Source organism: Euprymna scolopes, chromosome 29 (genome assembly GCF_053919585.1).
Source record: "Euprymna scolopes isolate OS-2025 chromosome 29, ASM5391958v1, whole genome shotgun sequence".
NCBI lineage: Eukaryota > Metazoa > Mollusca > Cephalopoda > Sepiida > Sepiolidae > Euprymna > Euprymna scolopes.
Window position 1 is genome coordinate 49748302 of NC_136510.1, and position 20694 is coordinate 49768995.

At 33.1% G+C, this 20694-nt stretch overlaps 1 protein-coding gene across 3 annotated transcripts in view; it reads left to right on the forward strand.

Annotated features, from left to right (window-relative positions):
* LOC145252647 (inositol-pentakisphosphate 2-kinase-like) overlaps window positions 1–20694 on the forward strand; it is a 152276-nt gene that overhangs the window by 85906 nt on the left and 45676 nt on the right. For all 3 annotated transcript variants that reach the window (XM_080112385.1, XM_080112389.1, XM_080112388.1), the window contains one exon: window positions 12219–12284. In XM_080112385.1, the coding sequence (XP_079968511.1) occupies window positions 12219–12284 (66 nt within the window). The remainder of the gene's footprint in view (window positions 1–12218; window positions 12285–20694) is intronic.

Below are 20694 nucleotides of genomic sequence, written 5' to 3' on the forward strand. Positions count from 1 at the left end.
CAAGAAACACTCGTCTAGCTGAAAACACTATCAATAATTCCCCCCACATCTGTGCCTAAACCTAAACATAGATTCCATGATCAAAGCTTCTTTCTTAGAACTGCACGCCTGTGGAATTGTCTTCCGTTTTCCTGCTTTCCAGCTGTCTATAATATGGTTGTCTTCAAGTCCAACGTGAACAAGTTTCTGATGAGCCATTACACTTAAGTTAACAAATTTACTGAACTTCCATTATTATCGATGAGGGAAGAGGGGTGCAAGTTCTTTTGAAAATTCAGATACTTTCAATTTTTGTGAGAATTTAACAATCTGTATTTGACATCACTTATGTGTGCCAGTCTAATTAAATAAATTGTGGAAGAGTTTGTTATTATAGTGTCAATAACATTGAAAGTTGGCTAATCAGATGCAAAGTTTGACTTGTCAACTTAAACGATATTTAAGCCTGACTTTGAAAATCCGACAAAAAATGAATAAATGCAAAAGCCTTTTTCATCTTTCCTAACTATATTAAATCTGATACATATTTTGTGATACCGTATATATAGTACACTGCAAATGCCAACATATTTAGTCTTAGTTAACATATTCATTTTATAACCAGTTTCTAATAAATTAACATTCTGTAATATGCAGTTGTAATTTTGCATTGGCATATTTTCTTATACATACACAATATTTTTATCCCTAGTAAAACATCCGATGTTGCTGGGATTCTGAGAACCTGCAACACTTTGAAATATTTATTTACAGAAAATATTAAAATTTTACATTTTAAACAAATTAGGTGCAAGGCCATTCAAAGGTGTAGATAAAATGGGTGTCATTGGTCATCCATTGTCGACATGACTAGAAAATATCTATCTTACTCTTAACTAGAATCATCAATCACCATAATACCACATTTACTCCAGTGCTACTTAAAATTTCACAAATATTTTTTAAAAATTTATTGTTCATCATGAACATATGTCTATATACAATAATCTCATTGGAGAGGATCGTGGAATAGGGGTAGTATAAGATTTGGTTAATTAGACCTTAATAACCCTTTCTAAATAATAAACTTCCAACTGTTTTTCAGTTTGTTTTGAACCAAAAATAAGCAAGCCAATCTCCAACTGGGGAAGAGAAAAGAAAACAACGGGGGATGGAAGGGGGAGTTTGGAGAGTGGATGAGGTTCTCCCAAGATTAATTCAATTTGAGATTGAGGATGAAAAAAATGAAAGTGCGGAGTGGGCATTTGAAAAGGAACGCATACTTTACTTTATTCATACACATAAGCGCACTACTTGCATCCACCTTCTTTCAAAAACCACGGATTGTAATCTTTTTCTATCGTATCTGATTTTGACATTCACTTGATGCCGATCAGCAAAAGGTTCAATCACTTGGTCATCTCTCAGATGTGAAGTCCACACTACCATCCGTGTTACAGTCAGGATTATGAAAAACATCATGCGTCTCTTCCTGTCCCACTGCGGTCCAGCATTATCGATTACATAGGATATGGTTTGCAGACAAAGATGCTCAGAATCGATACAAATTGTCACCTTGTCAACATATCTGCAGTACAACTGAAGTTTTATAGCATTGGAGGAAAGCGTTTTCAGGCATTTTTTCTTCTTGTGTATCTGGGTGAATCCACTCTTCCAGAACCATGTTGGTAATGCATCCTGAGTCAATCATCAGGTCAGAGATAACTCTTGAGTTGTTGAGATGACTCAAACCCAGTGCCCAACTCCATTCAGAGCAGATCCTCTTTTCCAACCATCTCAACCGCTTCACAAACAGGTTTTCAACATCCCCCTTACTAGTTTCTTTTCTAGAAGCCAAAAATAGGTCAATCAACCTCTGAGGCTTTTTGAGCATAGCTTGGCAATCTATGAGGAACTACGTCTATGACAGCTCTCTACTGAATGGCCAAGAATGATTTTGGAAAACACCCTATCGACCATAGAGCTCCACGCAGCTTCCTCTGTCAAAGTTTGACTCGGGGGGGGGGGGGAGTCTGTCTCTTGGCGTCTTGATGATGCGTCTAGTCTGGCATCCCTAATCTCTCACACGCACGTTGAATACAGATCTGTCTGCAACCGCAGTGCTTCTTGTCCTTGAGAAGTGAGCACAGAAGACCCATACTTACAACCATTACTCTTTACTTTTATAGTATAGGTCTGTTCCTTATGATATCTTCTTTTTGTGATTATCTTTGTTTAGTGGGGGGGGGTTGTTAGCATACTATTTGTTCTGTTGTCATGATATCGTCCTCCCTTTCTTTGAGGAGGGATGGGGCTTTCATCATGATATCAGCTCCTCAGTCAATACCTCTTTCTTTGAGGGTCAGTGTAGTATATGTTTGTTCACCCTGATATTTTTGCAGACTAGCAATATATATATATATATATATATATATATATATATATATATATATACACACACACACACTCAAGTAAATATATATATATGGTGCTGCTAATCTGCTCCATCCTTTAATATTCACCACATTCCATAAAATTTACGTTACTTGATATCTGCGACTTTCAATGTTCCTCATACTCACGTCCTCAATTCATACACAATTTTTCATATTTGTAACAGTTTCTCAATGTACAACTTTTAAAGGTTGACATGCCACAAAGCAAACAACCCTTTTGCTGAAATCATATGCATGCTTGTGTTCTTTGTCACACAGTTACTTTGTTGATGGTGTCAACTGAGGCTCTGTACAATGAATACTATTCTAAGCATCTGTAACATACTTATAGCAAAACAGTTTTGTACACTGCTACTGTGCCAGAAAAAAACGAAAAAAAGCAACAAAAGCCTGACTACTAAATGCGACAAAAGAAGTTGCAACCCAAGAATAACCAGCACAAAGTATATCCATTTGAGCAAGTACATTGGTACAAAAAAAAATAAACTTGGACTTTAGGCGAGCAAAATTTGATGAGCTTAGAAGAATCTATACAGTGTATGGAAATGTGTGTAAAACAGGAGACAGCATATTGAAAGATGAGGGTCCTTAGATTAATAGCTGTAGAAGTATTGAGGTAGTAGAATCAATTCACAGGGGGAAGGCTAGAGAAATCACAGGAGGATGTGATAAGCATTGACTTGGGAGAAAGGATAGAGACCTGGCTTGAGATATGTTAGTTTAGAAATCGATTTCCAAAAGCTGTCTAGCATGTAAAATGGATGTTAAGACTGATGACCATCATTTTTTTTTTTTTTTTTTTTATGGAAATCGCTCCAGACAAGTTTAGATTTGATGATCTTCGAGAAAGATTAAATCTGAACAGTATAAGGAGATGTGTGTAGACTAGGAGACTTTGATGGTATGGCCACATGAAAGAATGGATGATAATTCTTGAATTAGTAAATGTTGAAGTATTGAAGTAGCAGGGAAGGCTCAGGAAAACATGTGAGGACATGGTAAGGATTGATTTTAGAGAAAGAGGGGTAAAGACCTCACTTGAGATATAATAGCTTGAAGTAAAGTTTTCAAAGCTGTCCAATACTTGCCAACATGTAAAATAGACGTTAAACTGAATATGATGATGACGATGACAAACTTTCAAGTACAATAAAAGAAGTAGATAACGAAGGATAACCATGACTATTTGAACCAGTTTATTGGTACAAGTTCTTTGACAATTTTATTTTTTGTGAGAAGATTGGTATGTCTCTTTATGAAGCTGAAAATAATAAAATGAATTTATACATTTTAAAACTAATAGCCAAGTCTCTCTTTTATATGAGCGGAGACAGTGAAAACACAGGAAATTGAAGAAAAAATACAATCTACAAACAGACTCTTAACAAATGCAGCCAGGATACGAGAACATAATTAATGTTTTAATTTCTTAAACATTATGTGGACTCACACAGGAGAGAGAGACTAGTATTCTTTTAACTAATTAATTATCTTCTTATTATGGACTAGCCTGGTTACCCGGATGTTTGGAGGTGTGTGTTGAGCAAAAACAAAAGTTGTAGTAGGCGGGCAGGCTCGAACCCATACCGCGAAAGAGGAAAAGAATGTGAAAAAAAAATGTGACGTCTTTGCTGTTGCACCCATCGCCAAACCAGAAGTGACAAATGTTTAAATTAAGGCTAGTCAATCGAAAAGAGATGCCCGATTGAGGGTGAAGAAATTAATGATTTTAGCCAATTTTTTTCTATTTGTTGTCCAAAGAGGCACGATTGAAAACGATACCGATCTCGTGAAAATCCGTTGCCTCTGTCGAAAGTTTTAGGCAGACATACAAACATACATACATTTAAACAGATAGGTGTGATTTATATTATAGACTAGTAGAGGTACCCGGTATTGCCCGGGTATTTGTAGGTGTAAAAAAAAAAATAAAATAAAAATAATGGTGTTTTGAACCCGAAGGCGTAGAAGAAAATGTGAGATCTGACGAGGCCATAGGAAGTGAAAAGCGTTGAAATTTAGCAATATCAATCAAAAAGTTAACTGGCAGAACCATACGTTGGCTGGAGGCCAGTTCAGCTTTCCGCTGTTTCATTTATAGCAATTGTCTGATATGAGCGGTTTTCCCCTACATTGATCGAAGCTGATTACTTTCTGGACATCCTGGCATGAAAGGCCGGATAGCTGCCTTCGCTTTCATATGAAAAAGCCGAAAACACGTGAGAGTAAGGAATAGCATGAATTTTATAAAAGTCGATCACAATAAATCTAGATATGACATCCCTTCGCAAATTGTAGATATTATGATCTAGGAAGTATATAAAAAGTTTTAAAACATAGTACCCCCTCCCCCAAGAATCCCGGTGAAAAAAGCCTTTGCTGGGCATACAAAAACGTGCGCGCTGCCATTTTGTCTTATATATATAGAGCGAGATAGATAGATAGATAAATGGGTGGGCAAAGCGAACAATAATCTTGCGGGAGACATTTCACTCTTCGTGGTTATCAAAGTTTCTCTTTTAGTTATTACTGCATTGTTAACGATCCGCCCTCCATGACTCCCATCAATTGATTGATCTGAAATCTTTTTTTTTTTTTTTTCAACCTCGATATCCCTAACGTCATGCATCATGTTGACTTGTTTCTGTTTTTCTCTACTTTTACCTATTAGATCATCTCTTCCTGTTATTTTTTGTGGTAGCTGATTTATTTTCCAAACTTCATATCACTTCATTCTGTACTTAGTGTTATTTTTGACATGATTGATCTGATATAATTGTTATCCAACATAGGACCATCCTTTATCTCTATATTAATAAAATGGAAATGATTTTTCCATTGCCATTTTCGACAACATTTTCTATGCACAACTTTTACATTCTCCACTTAGTTACTACTAAAGTGTGTTCCTAACTCACAATACATACACTTTGTGTCTGTTTAATATTTTTTTCCCCTAGTGGACGTACTCTCTCAAATATGTAAGCCCACTGAGAGAGTAGCAAAGGTTTCACTCTAATGCAATTAACTCCTCTTCTGTTATCCCAAATCACTGCTTCCTTTTATTAATAGGTTAATTTTTCAGCATATAGCCGGTTTATTACTTGATTATTTACATATTAATATTTACTACATAATACATCAGCTTACAGTACAGTTAGTAAAGAATAGTTAATTATGCCCCCATTCTCCCCATATTAAGAATAGGTTTTTAAATAATGTTATTATTTTGATATGGTATTACTCTGCATAGGTATCTTTTGTTTGTCCAATATAATTTAGATTTAATTGTTTCTATTTACTTGTCTCCCCATAAGAAAATTTTGACACATGGTCGGTTCTTAATGTGGGAAACATCCAGCCCGCTGCCCGAAAAGGGGAGAACTCTAGGTTAGGAGAAAAATAAAAACCATTGCTTGAGTCTAGAAGGATTTTTATCTCCTTAACCTAAGACAGAATAGACCAAGCGGAGCATCAGAATAGACAAAAGGCCAAGGAAGAATTTATTGATAAAATAATGTCTGGAAACTTCAAACGGGGGTGGGGTGGATGTACATATTTCATGGAAAACAAAACAAAGCAAAAAGAAAAACAAAAGACACTAGTTTCAATATTTTCTAATACAGCTTCATTGACATTTCATATTTCTATTGCATGTGTGGGTGGAAGGATTTGAAAAATTATTTTTTTGTATTTAATGCCCCCCCCCATTTCATTTAATGAAATCTGTACAAAATATATTACACTCCCTCAGAATTTTAATGTTATATATACTGAAGTAATATTTATTTCATATTTACTGTGAATTCTTAAGTAAAAAGTGCAGATGAATTCAATATTATTATTTTGAAAAACAAGATTGAAAAATAATTGATTTTTAAAACGATTTAGATGATTTACATTTGATTCTTTCGAAATGTTCAGTTTTAAACATAGAACTTTGAGAACAGGCTTCCTATGTTTTCTAACTATAAGACTTTACACCCATTATTCATATGTTACGATTTTGCTACATTCATTAATAAATAATACCTATAAACAGTTTCCTAAAATATGCACAAAATGATGATGTCACTAATTCTATGGCAAGCATTCGATGTTGCTACTGATCTCTTAATACAAAAGAATACAATTTCATTAATTTACGAGACTCAAATAATAATTAGCACAGAAATAAGACTCTTAAATTATATTTTAAGTGTTTATTTGTAAACACAAATAAATTAATTTTAAGCATATATTCATTAAAAAATACTTGATATTTAGTTAGCATTTATTTTTATTTTTATTTTTCTGGGCAATGCCAGGAAACGAGACCTGCTAGTGTAACAATAAAACTTTTTTTTTTTTTATCCTACCAAATACTGATTCTGAAATGAAACTGTTTTCTCTATTGAATCTTAAAACATAGAAAAATAAAACCCAAGAAAATATTGGCCATTGATACTGGTGATTTTTATATAGCCATTGATACTACACATTTATTCTCTTCTATTGCTTTTACAATCAGGCAACCCAAAATTCACTTCTGCATGCAGCCATTTTATTTTTTAATTATGGAGTGTGCATATGCCAATTATAGCAGCCTGTCTTATGGTCTCTGTATCATGGCCATGCTTGTCATAAAATAATTTAATTTAGCTTTTATTAACTTTTACTATAATTTACCTTTATCAACTATGAAAGTGTCTAAGAGAGCATTTAAGACAAGTTTTAGAAAGACAATGTAGAATAAGATTCTTTAAATTAAAGAAACTGTAGCTGTTTTGCAAACAGTGATGAGTGTTCCAGGTTTTCCTGGGGTTTTGAGATTTTAGATTTTACAATATGCAAGATATAATCAGACTTTCAAATTGAAAGAGAAAAAAGCAGAAAACTTGAAGGTAAAAGAGACTTCTACCAAATCAACAAAAATAATTTACCTACTAGCACAGGAGATGGGGATGAAAACTCTCAGAATTATAATGACTGAAGAAAATTTTAAAGAAGTCAAATATGTGTTGTATGAAATAAAGTATCTTTTCCAAAAATGCAGTTTAATAAGCAATTTTTAAAATATTTTATTTTGAATCTTTTTGAAGTTATTTTATAATTTCAACATGGGTCAATTATTTTCACTTAGTTTTTTATATATGTACTGGTTTCACAAAAATAATCTGTTACTAAAATATTTTCCATTCAGAACTTTTCTAAAATTTGAAGCTCATCTATCTGCCTATTTCATGTCTAATTTTTCCGGACCCACTTGTAAAATTTTATATAATCACTACTTTAATATCAATACAAAATATTTCAGTGTTTTTTTTTTTGTTGTTGTTTTTTTTAATTGTCACTTTCAATTTTGTACAAAGTTTGAGATGTTAATTTGACCTGCTTTTGTCAAAGTTTTATCAAAATAATGCTGTTATAGTTGAAGAATTAGCGCATGAGCTAAATTTAAGCAATTCAATACCTTGACCAACACTTAATCTTAAAAAAAGTGCCTAAAATTAGTAAAACTGCAGTTTAGTGGCCTGAACATAATGCAGTGAAAAATTGTGTTCAGGCAATAAATATTGTTTTATCTTTTTTTTTTTTTAATATTAATAAATGATAAACTATTTAGAGTTAAAATCCACTTAATATTACGCCTGTAATTTTAAGAAAAACATGGTTGAAATGTGCACATATGCTGAAATAATCGCTAACTTCTGTTTGTATAAAAACACCATTGTTTTTTGTTTTTTTTCTTCTAGTGACCTAAAACTATGCAAAATAAGAACCGTGTTATCACTGGTAGGCAGGTTACATAAAGTGCTGTAAGGTGCCAAACGAAAACTTTGTGGGATTCTTTCTTTCTTTCGTTTTTTTTTTTTGTTTTTTTTTAATGGCAAAAACGCTGACCAATTTTAAAGATGTGGAATGAACTTTTTTTCCTTTCTTTCTTTCTTTTTTTTTTTTTTTTTTTTTTTTTTTTTTTTACTGAAAACAATGGCCAATGTTTAAAAAGCTAGTAAACAGTTAAAAATTAAGTTAAAAATATATAATCAAAAAGTCATTGTATGATAATTTTAATTAAAGAAAAAAAATTACTTGTGCAGTTTATGGACAATGCTGAAATAATATTATTTAGAAGGCTATTATTCCGGGGACTTTTAAACTGGTCTGTACTTTCACCAAACAATTAATTAGGTAAAAGATATTGTTTGTCAAATGTCGGCTATTGTGATCTCATTGAGTAAACATATTGGCATCTTCCAACAGTTTATGTAACCTGCACAGAATATGCTAATGATAACTTGTATTCTGCTTAAATACCAAAATCTTTTCCTGGCTAAAATTTAGGCATTACTTCAAGCATGACCTGTTAGTTCTGGTTATGTTTTCTAGCTTAGAAATAATGTTTTAATTTTCATAACTTTTGAAAATGACTTTACAGTTAGTACATTTATATATAAAGACAGGAATTTTTGAGGAAATATGATTAGAAAAAAAAAAGTCTTAAATACCATCGTGTGCTGTGACTAAACAGATCAAACTTGCGATGATATACATTCACATTAGACCCTTTGCATAATCATACCAGTGTTTGCTCAGACAGTGATCTCTTTTTGCATTGTATTCTGCAGTCCTGAATGTGTTGCCTCAAAATCGTGTGAATGAACATGTATCACTGTCACATTTTCGGAGTTCTGTATTGTCTAACTATCGTGATATTCCTAAGTTTTATGCATTCCCTAATTAGTTTAATAGTTTCTGTCTATTGCTAACAGTGTTATGACAATGGCTTAATAAAGAAGAAAAAATCATAACTGAAGTTTCGGTACTTGTACAGTTTAATCAGGACATTAAAAAATGAAAATAGCGAAAAAAAAAAAAAAGGATTATATTGTACGTATCCGTTTTGGATTGTAGATCTGCAGAAAAACACGTTTTTATAAGAGCACAATGAAGGTAGCCATCTTTGTTTTTCGCTGTAAAAAAATAAAACCTACTTGATCAAATTAAGTGAAATGTTTTTCGGAGAACTTCATTCCATAATGGATATGTACAATATAACCTTGTTTCGATATTTTCATTTTTTAATGTCTTGATTAAACTGTAAAAGTACCGAAGTTTTATTTCTATTATTCAGACTACTGTTTTCATTTTGAATGTTATTCTCACAACTTTTCTCTTGACCTTTATCAGGTGCGTCTTGTCAAACTCTGTAATTAATCTATATGACTTTTAGGTGGAATTCTTTATTTAATCCATGAGGGGGGGGGGGTCTTTTTTTGTTTTTGTCAGCCATGATCAGGTAAAAGTTTTAAGTAATTCATAATCGTATTAGTATCGTCTGCAGTGAGTATTGACCTTTCACCTCCAGAAGAATGTCACTTAAAACTGAGTATAACTTGGCACTTATATCCATTATGCCACAGACCTTGTATAAAGCTAAAATTTGTTAAGGGGTTCTGATGGAAATTCCATATATAGCTTTCAGAGTTCGACAAGATACACCTGAAGAAGGTCGAGTGTTGCATAAACCAAGATCTTGTGGAAATAATATCCAGGATGAGAACAGTAGTGTGAATAATCCGAATAATCACTCCTTATCTAAAAAAAAATTCTGAAACATAATAACTGAAGATTACTCTTGAAATTTGAAAATCAGAAAACAAATGAATATTTATAAAATAAAAATTAAAATCTGCAAAAATTAGACAACAAATTAAATGATGAATAAATTTTCCATGTCACCACTTTCAAAATCAACAAAATTTATAAATTGTGCAGCCATTTTGTATAATTATAACCTACTCTTAAAAAGGTTACTTTAAAAAAAGTAACTTTCTCAGAAAACATCTGGTTTCGCAATTTTATTATTCATTCATCCATATGCGTAACATGGGCAGCTTCATCAATGCTTGGAAACACTGCTTGGATGATTGTTTTGTTATCATAATGTGTCGTTTTGTAAGTTATAACAAATTAATTGCTTATGAAATGTTTGAGAGCTGGACTGTTTGGTTCTCCACTCGCTGAAACAATGCAACTCCCTATTGTTAAGCATGATTTTTCCTGAAGCTGTAATTTTCTCATTTGTCAATGATCATCACAGGAACTACAACTACCCGTAAAGCAATTTTTTTTTTTTTTAAGGTTTACTCCTCTAGATCAGCCATGCTGTGTTTACGTACATATGAATGCGCTAACCTTGCAGAGGGTGTGGCTTTTCATCACGCGTCAATGGTCATTCATTACATTATATTTTATACATCCCATATAAAGTTATGTTGAGGAGGTAACAAATAGGTCACTTTGAATAGGTGCTATCCTCTATAAATTCTTTAGCCTTGCATGTTATAGAGATTTATTGCTAGGTTTAATAAACAAGCCAGTTTAATGTGTGAAAATGGGTAAGTATGGTGAAATTCCCTTCAGTTTCATATTTGGGGGGGGGGGTATTTTGATAAGATTTGGATGTAAACAGAATTTAATCTTTTTTATAAATGTGCAATTCTTTCTTTTAGGTTTTAATAGTTTTCTTTCTAGTTATTTCAAGTTTAGTTACTAAATTTAATGACACAGTTTATTTTTTTTATAATGTTGGTGTATTTCAATTTAATGCACACAATATACTATGTGTTGCTATGCATATAAAACGGTCCTATCTTAAAAGAAAATGGGTATGTTGTAAATATGATGGGCTTCATAGAGAGTTTTAAGTTGTCTTTCAACAAAAAATTCAACTTTAAAACTTTTAGTGAATAAAATATGTGTTCTATTATTAAATTGTATTTCCACATTTTTACATGGTTCAAATCTGAGTTGTTTTATTGATTTATTCAAAAAAAAATCTAACTTGATCTCTATTGTTCTATGAGTCATATTCAGATTCAATGTTTTAGTGGTTGAAATGAATCTTTTCTAAGTTAAATTTACACTTCCATTTTATTTTTTATTTATTTTTTTTTTAGGAATAATAGGATTGTGCCCATTTTTTTCCCATAATTATTGCTTTCATTGTGATTAATTTTATCAAGGATGACATTCAATTTGTAAGGATTTTTTTTATGATATAGTTACCTACTTTCTGTGCATTTTTAGTTATACACAGAAAATTCTGAATCAAAAGCTCATAAGATGACAAATTTTCTAATTTCCAAGAATGTCATAATTTGGTGTCTAATTGAGCTACCCAAATACATTTGGTATCATTTCTTTGCAAACATCTACCTATCCACATTAAAAAGTTTTAGATATGTATAATTAAAATTTTTCTTTGGGAGACCTAATTTATATAATAATGCACTATGCCAATTTCTTGAACATGTTATCACCCGCCATCCCCGTTTTTTAAACATGAGATCATCAGGAATGCAATGCAAAAAAGTAATTTAAAAAAGTTTTATCTTGGAAATATGTCAAACTACTACAAGAGTTTTGAAGAAAGACACCCGCCTCCCTGCCCAACTAGAAACTATATTAACCAGACTATTTAAATAAGTATGTTTCAGTTTGAAAAAGAATTGTACATTTGCATCGGATGTTCAAAGAATGGGAATATTCCACAAACTCTTACCGGGATACAACTATGGAATTTCAGGAAGTCCTGCTTGAATAAATTATTATTAAATTTCTTATACATTGATATAACATATCCGTCTCAGTTTCTTTTTTTTTTTTTTCCAATTATTTTTTTATGATGGTTACAGTATGTTCTTTGCTATTTTTTTCTTTCTACATATTTTAAAAATACTATTTTTCTAAAGCAGTATTTTTATTTAAAAAAATTTTTTTTTTTTTTGACTTTTTCAGGAAAAGAATGTTTATCGATTTGTTAAAACCAAAATCAAACCAGAAAAATGTCACGAAGATAATGATGTAAGTAATTATAACTTACACTCAGAATTTATTTATTTTAAAAGAAAATGTTTAATTTTATTATTTTTATGTATTTATTACAAGATGGTTGAAAAAAGATGTAACCATTTGTGAGAATGTAGAATTTATTATTAAAAGGAAACTTTATATTTTGCAGCAGTGTTTAAGAGTTTGTTTTTTTTATTACATCTTATGATACCAACTAAAAACTGAGCAGATGATTGAGTATAATCTTCAGGCGATTTACTCAACAACTTACATAGCAAAATGTTGCAGTACAAGCTGCTGGATGTGTGGTGATTAATGTCTGTAATGTGACACATTTGTTTACCTCCAAAAACTGTTATGGGGGAATCTCCTTTTTCCAAGGCTGATAACTCTCTTTTTTTGGTTTAAAGAAAATAATTGTTTTATTTTTATGTTGTACCTAACATTTATAAAGTGTTTAAGCTACTTAGTGCTAAATCATTGTGGTTTCTCACACATTGAAGTTCATAATGATCCTGTCCAACATTTAATGGAGAATTCTCTCAATCGTTGTTCATGTTATTCTTGAGTGCTGAATAGCTTGTAAATTATGAGTATAGATTTTGCCCTTAAGGTATCCCACAGAAAACAATTCAAAACATATAGATCTAACGAATAAGAGATAAGCCTTTCTTCAGAGAAGTAGCGATGGAGATATTTAAATGTAGCATTAGAGCAATGCAGTGTTCTATGATGCTGATGAATTAGTATTCGTATCCCACGTTAATTTTCATAAAAATAATAGTGATAAAACAATGTTTTGGACCACTCTGTATATATTTTATTAATTTAAATACATTGAGTATTTTTATGTCTCAAAATCAATTGTACACAAATTTAACTATTTTCAAACTCAGAATTTAAAACTTTTTTACTTTCATTTTTTGTTGAACCCATTAATTTTATTTATTTATTTTTTCCATTTATCTTTATTTTTTAACAGGATTATTTTATTTTTATTAGGACTTTTAAAATTAAAATGAACTACTACAGTATCTTTTGGATATTAAATTTTTAATTGAACCAAATAGTTAGAAAAACTATAACTCTTTTTTTTGTTTTGTTAGAGTAATGTATTTTGAATCTGTTAATGAAATTATCGAATGTAAAGAGTTTGCAAGAATTTTAATCTTTTAAGAATATTAAAGGCAAAAATTACTTTTTATTCAACTTTTAAATACTTTCAAATTTAAAAGAGGTTCAATTAAATTATTTTGTAAGATTTTTTAAATTTCATTTCATTTTACACGATTGCATTTTTGATTTCAATAAAATATTCAATGTGTAAGTTACATAGTTGCAAAAAAAAACGAAAATATAGTAAGTTGTCTAATAATTTTATTAGTATATAGATAAAAAAAAATAAGACTAAAAATGGTTATATATGTGAAGCTAATCAGTGATGCTGATATATTTTTTAATATAGTGAGTGTTTTAGATGTAAATGTCGTGATTTAGACTTGTCTGTAGCATATTTCAATAAGAATTCCAACTAAAGTTTTTCTTTTTTTTGTTGTTTGTTTTTAGGGAGAAAGTATAGTATCTGCTCTGATTCTACACTTCATCTTTTCTGTCCTCAGTCAGTGAAAGAAAAGTTTCCAGACTGAACCCGTTTTAAGTTTTGTCCTAATTTAAAATTACCCTTTTTATAGAGTTGCATCTTTCCATATTAAAAACTTTGTGTCTAATTTTGCCCTTGTTTGGAGGCTAATAAATATGGACAAATGTGTGGATAAAAGTTTTTACAATTAATCCACATTGACCTATGACATAATAGTTAAAGGCGTTTACTACCAATCAGTTTTAATTGATACATTTCTAGGTTTTGAAGGATCAATCTGTACTGTTGGCGATAGTAATTAAAAAAAAAAAAATAACAAAACACTTCTATGCAGTCATGGTTCTAAAAAGTACTTGAGAAGGCCAGATATTATATCAGCTGAAACATTGTGAATATAAAAGCCAAGGTGAGAATGGTAGTCCAAATAATACTGCTTCTTCACCTAAAAATAAACCGATCCAAACATCATGAATAAATATTTGAAGATATAACAAATGTGAAGCATAAACTTTTATCAAAATGATTAGATTCGACATTAAATACCCTGTAAAAGGTTGATATGCTGTAAAACAACCAAACTAAATAATACTGAGAATAATCTCTACAAACAATTGTTTGCAAAAATTGTACTTTTATAGATACAGACAACACACAAGTAACATACTTATTTTCCATATCTCCTGAACACTATCCCAGTTTAATAATATGATCAGTGTTGTTATGAAATAAATCATTTATATTTAAAGATGGCCCAGTTAACTTATGCTGTTTCTCTATTTCTTGTTAACACTATTCATACTGTTCGTTTTTTTTTTTTTGTTTTTCTTTATTCAATTTTCACCCCAAACAAGGCAAGTGCCACTTTGAAGTAGGGGGCTACTATCAGGGACATAATTTGCGGGGGCATTATGAAGGAAGATGAGTAGAAAGATGTTTGTTCACATTACACTTTAACTTCTGCATATCAGTACAGTTGGGAAAGCAGTATCACGGAAGGGAGTTCCAAAGACTTGCAGTTCTGGGGAAGAAATTATTGGAGTAAAAGGCTTTCTTACACCTAGGGATCTCTACTGTAAAGGGGTGGGACTTAGTTGCTTGTCGGGTTTGTCGAGGGTAGTCACATCGAGGAGGTACAAGTACTTGCAGTTCGTCAGAGCATTCACCATTAAAGTATTTGTAGAACAGGCAGAGGGATGCAACATTTCGTCGATGGGATAGAGGCTGAAGCAAATGTGACAACAGTACTCCATACATGGGCGAATGGTGGCCTTATAGAGGTACAAAATACTTTCAGGTGTAAGTAATTTTCTGGCATGGTAGAGAGAGCCAACCTTCTTTGCAGCAGCCTTGGCAATGCTCTCAATGTATATATTCCAGTTCATGTTCCCTGTAAACGTTAGGCTGAGGAATTTAAAGGAAGTACTTTCAGGCAGTGTTCTTGGCCATTGCTATTGGTGGTAGGAAAGGTTTCTTGTAGTTATTGAAGGAAACAAGCTTAGTCTTGGCAGCATTAAACGTGACCATCCATTTTTGTCCCCATTCCACTACAGATTGGAGATCATCCTCTAGTGTTTCTGCCATTTCCTTAGATATATGTTCATTTGTTTTCCCCCATGCCTGTTATAGAGGGTGGTGTCATCGGCAAATATACCCATCTCCGAAACAATTTTATCAAGGAGGTCATTTATGAATATCAGGAGTAATAGAGGTCCAAGGATAGACTCTTGGGGTACTCCCACATTTATATATCATATTGTTTGGATGTACAACCATCGAGGACAACTTGAATTTTTCTCTTAAGAAGGATTTAATTACATTATGCATTCTTCCAGTGATACCATATGATCTAATTTTCCTTAGAAGACCATCATGCCATACCCTGTCAAAAACCTTAGATATATCAAGGGCTACCGCTCTACCCTCCCCTGTTTTGTCCAGTGAACGGTATATACATTCAGAGACTACAGTTAAGATATCTGCTGTTGAACGGGCTTGTCTGAATCCATATTTTGTCGGTCAGGAGTTTAGCAGCTGTTCGGTGTTAGACTAGGGCTTAATTAACTAAGGACTCAAATATTTTAGTGAAAAGCGGGAGAAGGCTAATGGGGCGATAATTTAGTGGGTTAGTTCTTTTACTAGAATTCTTGAAGACTGGTATCACAGAAGCGGTTTTCCAGCAGTCATGAAAGCAAGATTCGTTAAGGCATTAATTGTAAAGTTTGGAGAGAACTGGAGCAACCTCAGCAGAGCATTTTTTTATTAGCCCAGCCAGGATGAGATCTGATTCACATACTTTTGAGGTGTCTAGATTTTTTATGATACCATGCATCTGAGAAGGGGTGATTTTTAAATCGTCTAGTGTGGCGTCTGTTCACAAAGGAAAGTCGGGGAGGGAGTGGTATGCTGGGTCCAGTGTGGAGTTTGAGGCAAACCGACTGGCAAGCAGCTTAGCCTTGTTGGTTGCTATGCAAGCAACCTCATGATTGTTTGATAGTGGGGAATCGTTAACTGCCCATTATTTACTACACTGTTGTAGATTTTCCAAAAATCCTGGGTTCCTAATTTCTGTGCTTCGATGCGTTTCCTGGTGGTTTCAGTGTAATTTGTCTTAGCTGTCGCTATTACTCTCTTACAATTATTTCTGCCTTCTATATACTTTTCTGGTGCTACCAGATCAGGCTGTCTATTGGCTTCCTGAGACGAAATGCACCTACATTGATTTGTTTTTGTTTTCTATTCTCTTTTGTAAAACCTAATTATGTTCTACGAAAAACAAAAACAAAAACAACAACCCTCCTTCCCTCCTCCCCTCCTTTCTTTTTCCTTCCCTACTTCCCGGTTGACTCTGTCGGTGGGGCATTAGAATATGCCAACTGCCCTCTGCAGAGGGTATAAGTCCCTCATTGGGGCCACCTGTTGACCGTGGGTGGCATCCCGTAAGGCTTACGAACGAAATCCTGGTGGTTGAGTAGATCATGTCCAGGATATTTTAAGGACATGAGATGCAACACACCTCTTTGGCCCTTAAGCTAAGACGGGCGGTTGGATAGGCCCGATCCAATCAATCGGTTGATCACGCCTAGCCCTAAATCAGACAGACATAACAAGAAAATATGCTTGCACTTCCCACACTATACAATAAACTGATTTAGTAAGCGGTGGCTGGAGGGCCAATCAACTTGCTGAATAATGGACTAAACACGACTGAAAAACTGAAATTCTTACTGAAAACGAGGCCTTCAGAAAGAAATTGAAGAACCACAGGTGCTTGAATCCACCAGCAAGAAGAGTATACTTTTCCTGTATCCCTGTTGGGTTGGGGCGAATGGGTATCCCCCCCAACACTTCCCATATAGGACTCCGAGGTGGGTGGGGAGCATGAAAAATGAAACAAACCAAATATATTAATGGAATCCAGAAAGCCTCAAAAAAGAAACCACACCGAAGTATCTGATGCCAGTAGTTCTGACACTGAAACAGAGCTTCATCAAAAAAAACCAGAATGTTCCCCGCTTCATAGTTATAGAAGCAACTGAAGGGGAACCAATAACCAAAATATCCCCATTCAAAATTGAAAAGATTCTATCTAGCATCAAACCTAAAATGGTTAAAAAAACAAAATAATGGTACATTACTTCTCGAAGTAGAAAACCAAAAATATGCTGTTGAAATTTCCAAATGGAAACGTTTTAACAATCAAAATGTTAAAATTTACCCTCACAAATCTCTGAACATTAGCAAAGGCGTAATCAGGAGTACTGAATTATCACTGTGCCCCTTGGAAGAAATTCAGACTAACCTACAAAAACAAAATGTCACTGACGTTAAGAGTCCAAATTAATAAACTTGGCGAAATAATAAAAACAAATACTTACATTTAAACATTCAATACTCACCAAATTCCAAACAAAATTAAAATGGGTATGAAATGGTAAACGTTGAACACTACATACCAAACCCACTCAGGTGTTACAATTGCCAGAGATACGGACACCATCGAGACCGGTGTACCCGCCCTCCAATATGTATAAGGTGCGGAGATAATGAACCTCATACAGATTGTAAAAAAGAGCCAAAATGCATCAATTGTCAAAAAGGCCATAGCGCCAATTCAAAAGAATGCGACAAATGGAAGAGTGAAAAAGAAATCAACAAAATAAAATATACAAAAAATATTACCTTCCAAGAAGCTCGCAAACTATCAGAAAATGCAAAATATTCTGAAATAACAAAAAAAAACATACAGCAAACTACCGAACCAAATAAACAAACAAAAATAAATTCACTCAACATTAAATCCGAGGACATTATTAAATTACTTAATGAAATGAAGGAACTTATGGAAGAATTTAAAAAAATTATAAAACAATTCAACAATGAAAAAAAAGTTCCTATAACTGAACAAACCTCTCAAGCTAAAACTAAATCAAATAAACCCATAAAACCCCAAAATACAACACCCATAGAAACATCTCCACTTACAGAGGGGAAAAAACAGACACCAAAATATGCCCATGAAGAGAAAAGAAATAAACCTCCACTCAAAAAAGAAACTAAAACAAAACTAGACAGATCACGCTCAAGTTCCAGACCAAGAATCCCTACACAAAACAGATTTGAAGAAATGGACATAGAAGACCGAAGATCTGATACCAATGACTAACAAAAAACAAAAAATAATCCAGTGGAACTGTCGCGGTTTAAAAACAAACATGAATGAACTGCTTCTGCTACTAGCGCAGGAGCGCCCTGCAGTGGTGTGTCTTCAAGAAACTTTTCTGAAACCAGGAGACAAAATTAATATTAAGCAATATGAAATTTTTAATTTCACTCATAACTTTGGGGGCAGGGCCTCCGGGGGAGTAACAATTCTAATCAGAAACGATATACCCCATAGCAAAATAAACATAACAACCAATATCCAAGCAATTGCTATTAATGCCACACTACATAAACCAATGACAGTATGTTCACTATATATACCTCCAAACGATGACATAGATAAAAACGAGATTAAAAAATTGATTGATCAATTACCCAAACCTTTCGCCCTATTAGGAGATTTCAATAGTCATAACATACTATGGGGATGTAAAGACACCAATAAAAAGGGCAAAACGTTCGAAGAATTTATCAATGAAAACGATATATGCTTCCTCAACGATGGAACACCTACACACATCAACCCAACTGGTGGAAACCATTCAGCCATTGACCTTAGCTTGTGTGATCCATCACTATATATGGACTTAACCTGGAAAGTATATGATGACACTTGCTGCAGTGACCATTTTCCATTAGTGATAGAAATTCCAGAATTCAACAGCGAAAAACTTCCCAGATGGAAGCTAAATAAGGCCAACTGGCAATTATACAAAGAAAAATGTCGGCATAAGTTGAATGATTCAGAGACAAACAACACTGTAGAATTTTTTACAGAAACACTAGTAGAAATTGCAAATGAATGCATCCCTAAAACTTCAGCATCTAATCGGTACAACAGACCCTGGTTTGATAATAAATGTCGGGAATCCATCAAATTGCGAAAAATTGCACTGAAGAAATTTCAGAAACAACCCACAACTTCAAATTTGATAGAATACAAATTAAATAGAGCTAAAGCTCGTAGGGTAATAAAAGCAGCTAAAAAAGAGTTAGGAAAAGTAAATAAACTAAATTCCTCTACAGAACCGAGAGTAGTATGGGAGATTATTAGAAAAATTTCAGGTAAACATCAATCAACACCAATTAAACACCTGCTTAAAAACAACACCAGAATAACCGATGAAAAGAATATAGCAGACCTACTAGCCGAAACTTTTTCTCAAAACTCATCTAACCAAAACCATAACTTTAAATTTATAACAATTAAACAAAATATCGAACAATACAAACTAAACTTTAAATCAAAAAACCTAGAAGATTATAATAAACTACTTACATTAACTGAATTAGAAGATTCTATTAAAAGATCCCACAACACAGCCGTAGGACCTGATGAAATCCATTACGAATTCCTGCGACAACTCCCTTTGGAATCATTGAAGTTGCTACTAAAAATTTACAACAAATTATGGACAGAAGGTGAATTTCCTGACTCGTGGAGGCAAACCACAATAATAGCAATACCAAAACCAGGAAAAGACCATTCGAATCCACAAAACTACAGACCAATCTCACTGACTAGCTGCTTGTGCAAAATAATGGAGAGAATGATAAATGATAGATTGGTTTGGTACCTAGAAACCAACAACCTTATCTCCAACCTACAATGTGGATTCCGTAATAAGAGAAGCACAACAGATCACTTGGTTAGATTGGAAACAGCCATAAGGGAAGCCTTTATTAGAAATGAGCACCTATCAGCAGTATTTTTTGATCTGGAGAAGGCCTACGACACTACGTGGAAATATGGAATTATGAGAGACTTGCACGAATTTGAACTAAAAGGCAGACTCCCACAATTTATAAAAGGATTTTTATCTGACCGAAAGTTTAGAGTCCGCATTGGAACTACTTACTCAGACACCACAAATCAAGAGGAAGGAGTACCTCAAGGTAGCATTTTATCTGTGACACTGTTCAATATTAAAATGAACAGCATAGTGAAATGTTTGGACCCTGGTGTTGAGGGATCTTTATATGTAGATGACCTACTGGTGTTCTGCAGATCAAAGTATATATGCACCATCGAACGCAAACTCCAACACTGCTTAAATAAATTAGACAAATGGACAATGGAAAATGGATATAAATTTTCCCAATCAAAAACCAAATGCGTTCATTTCTGCCACATGAGAAAACTTCATAATGATCCTACAT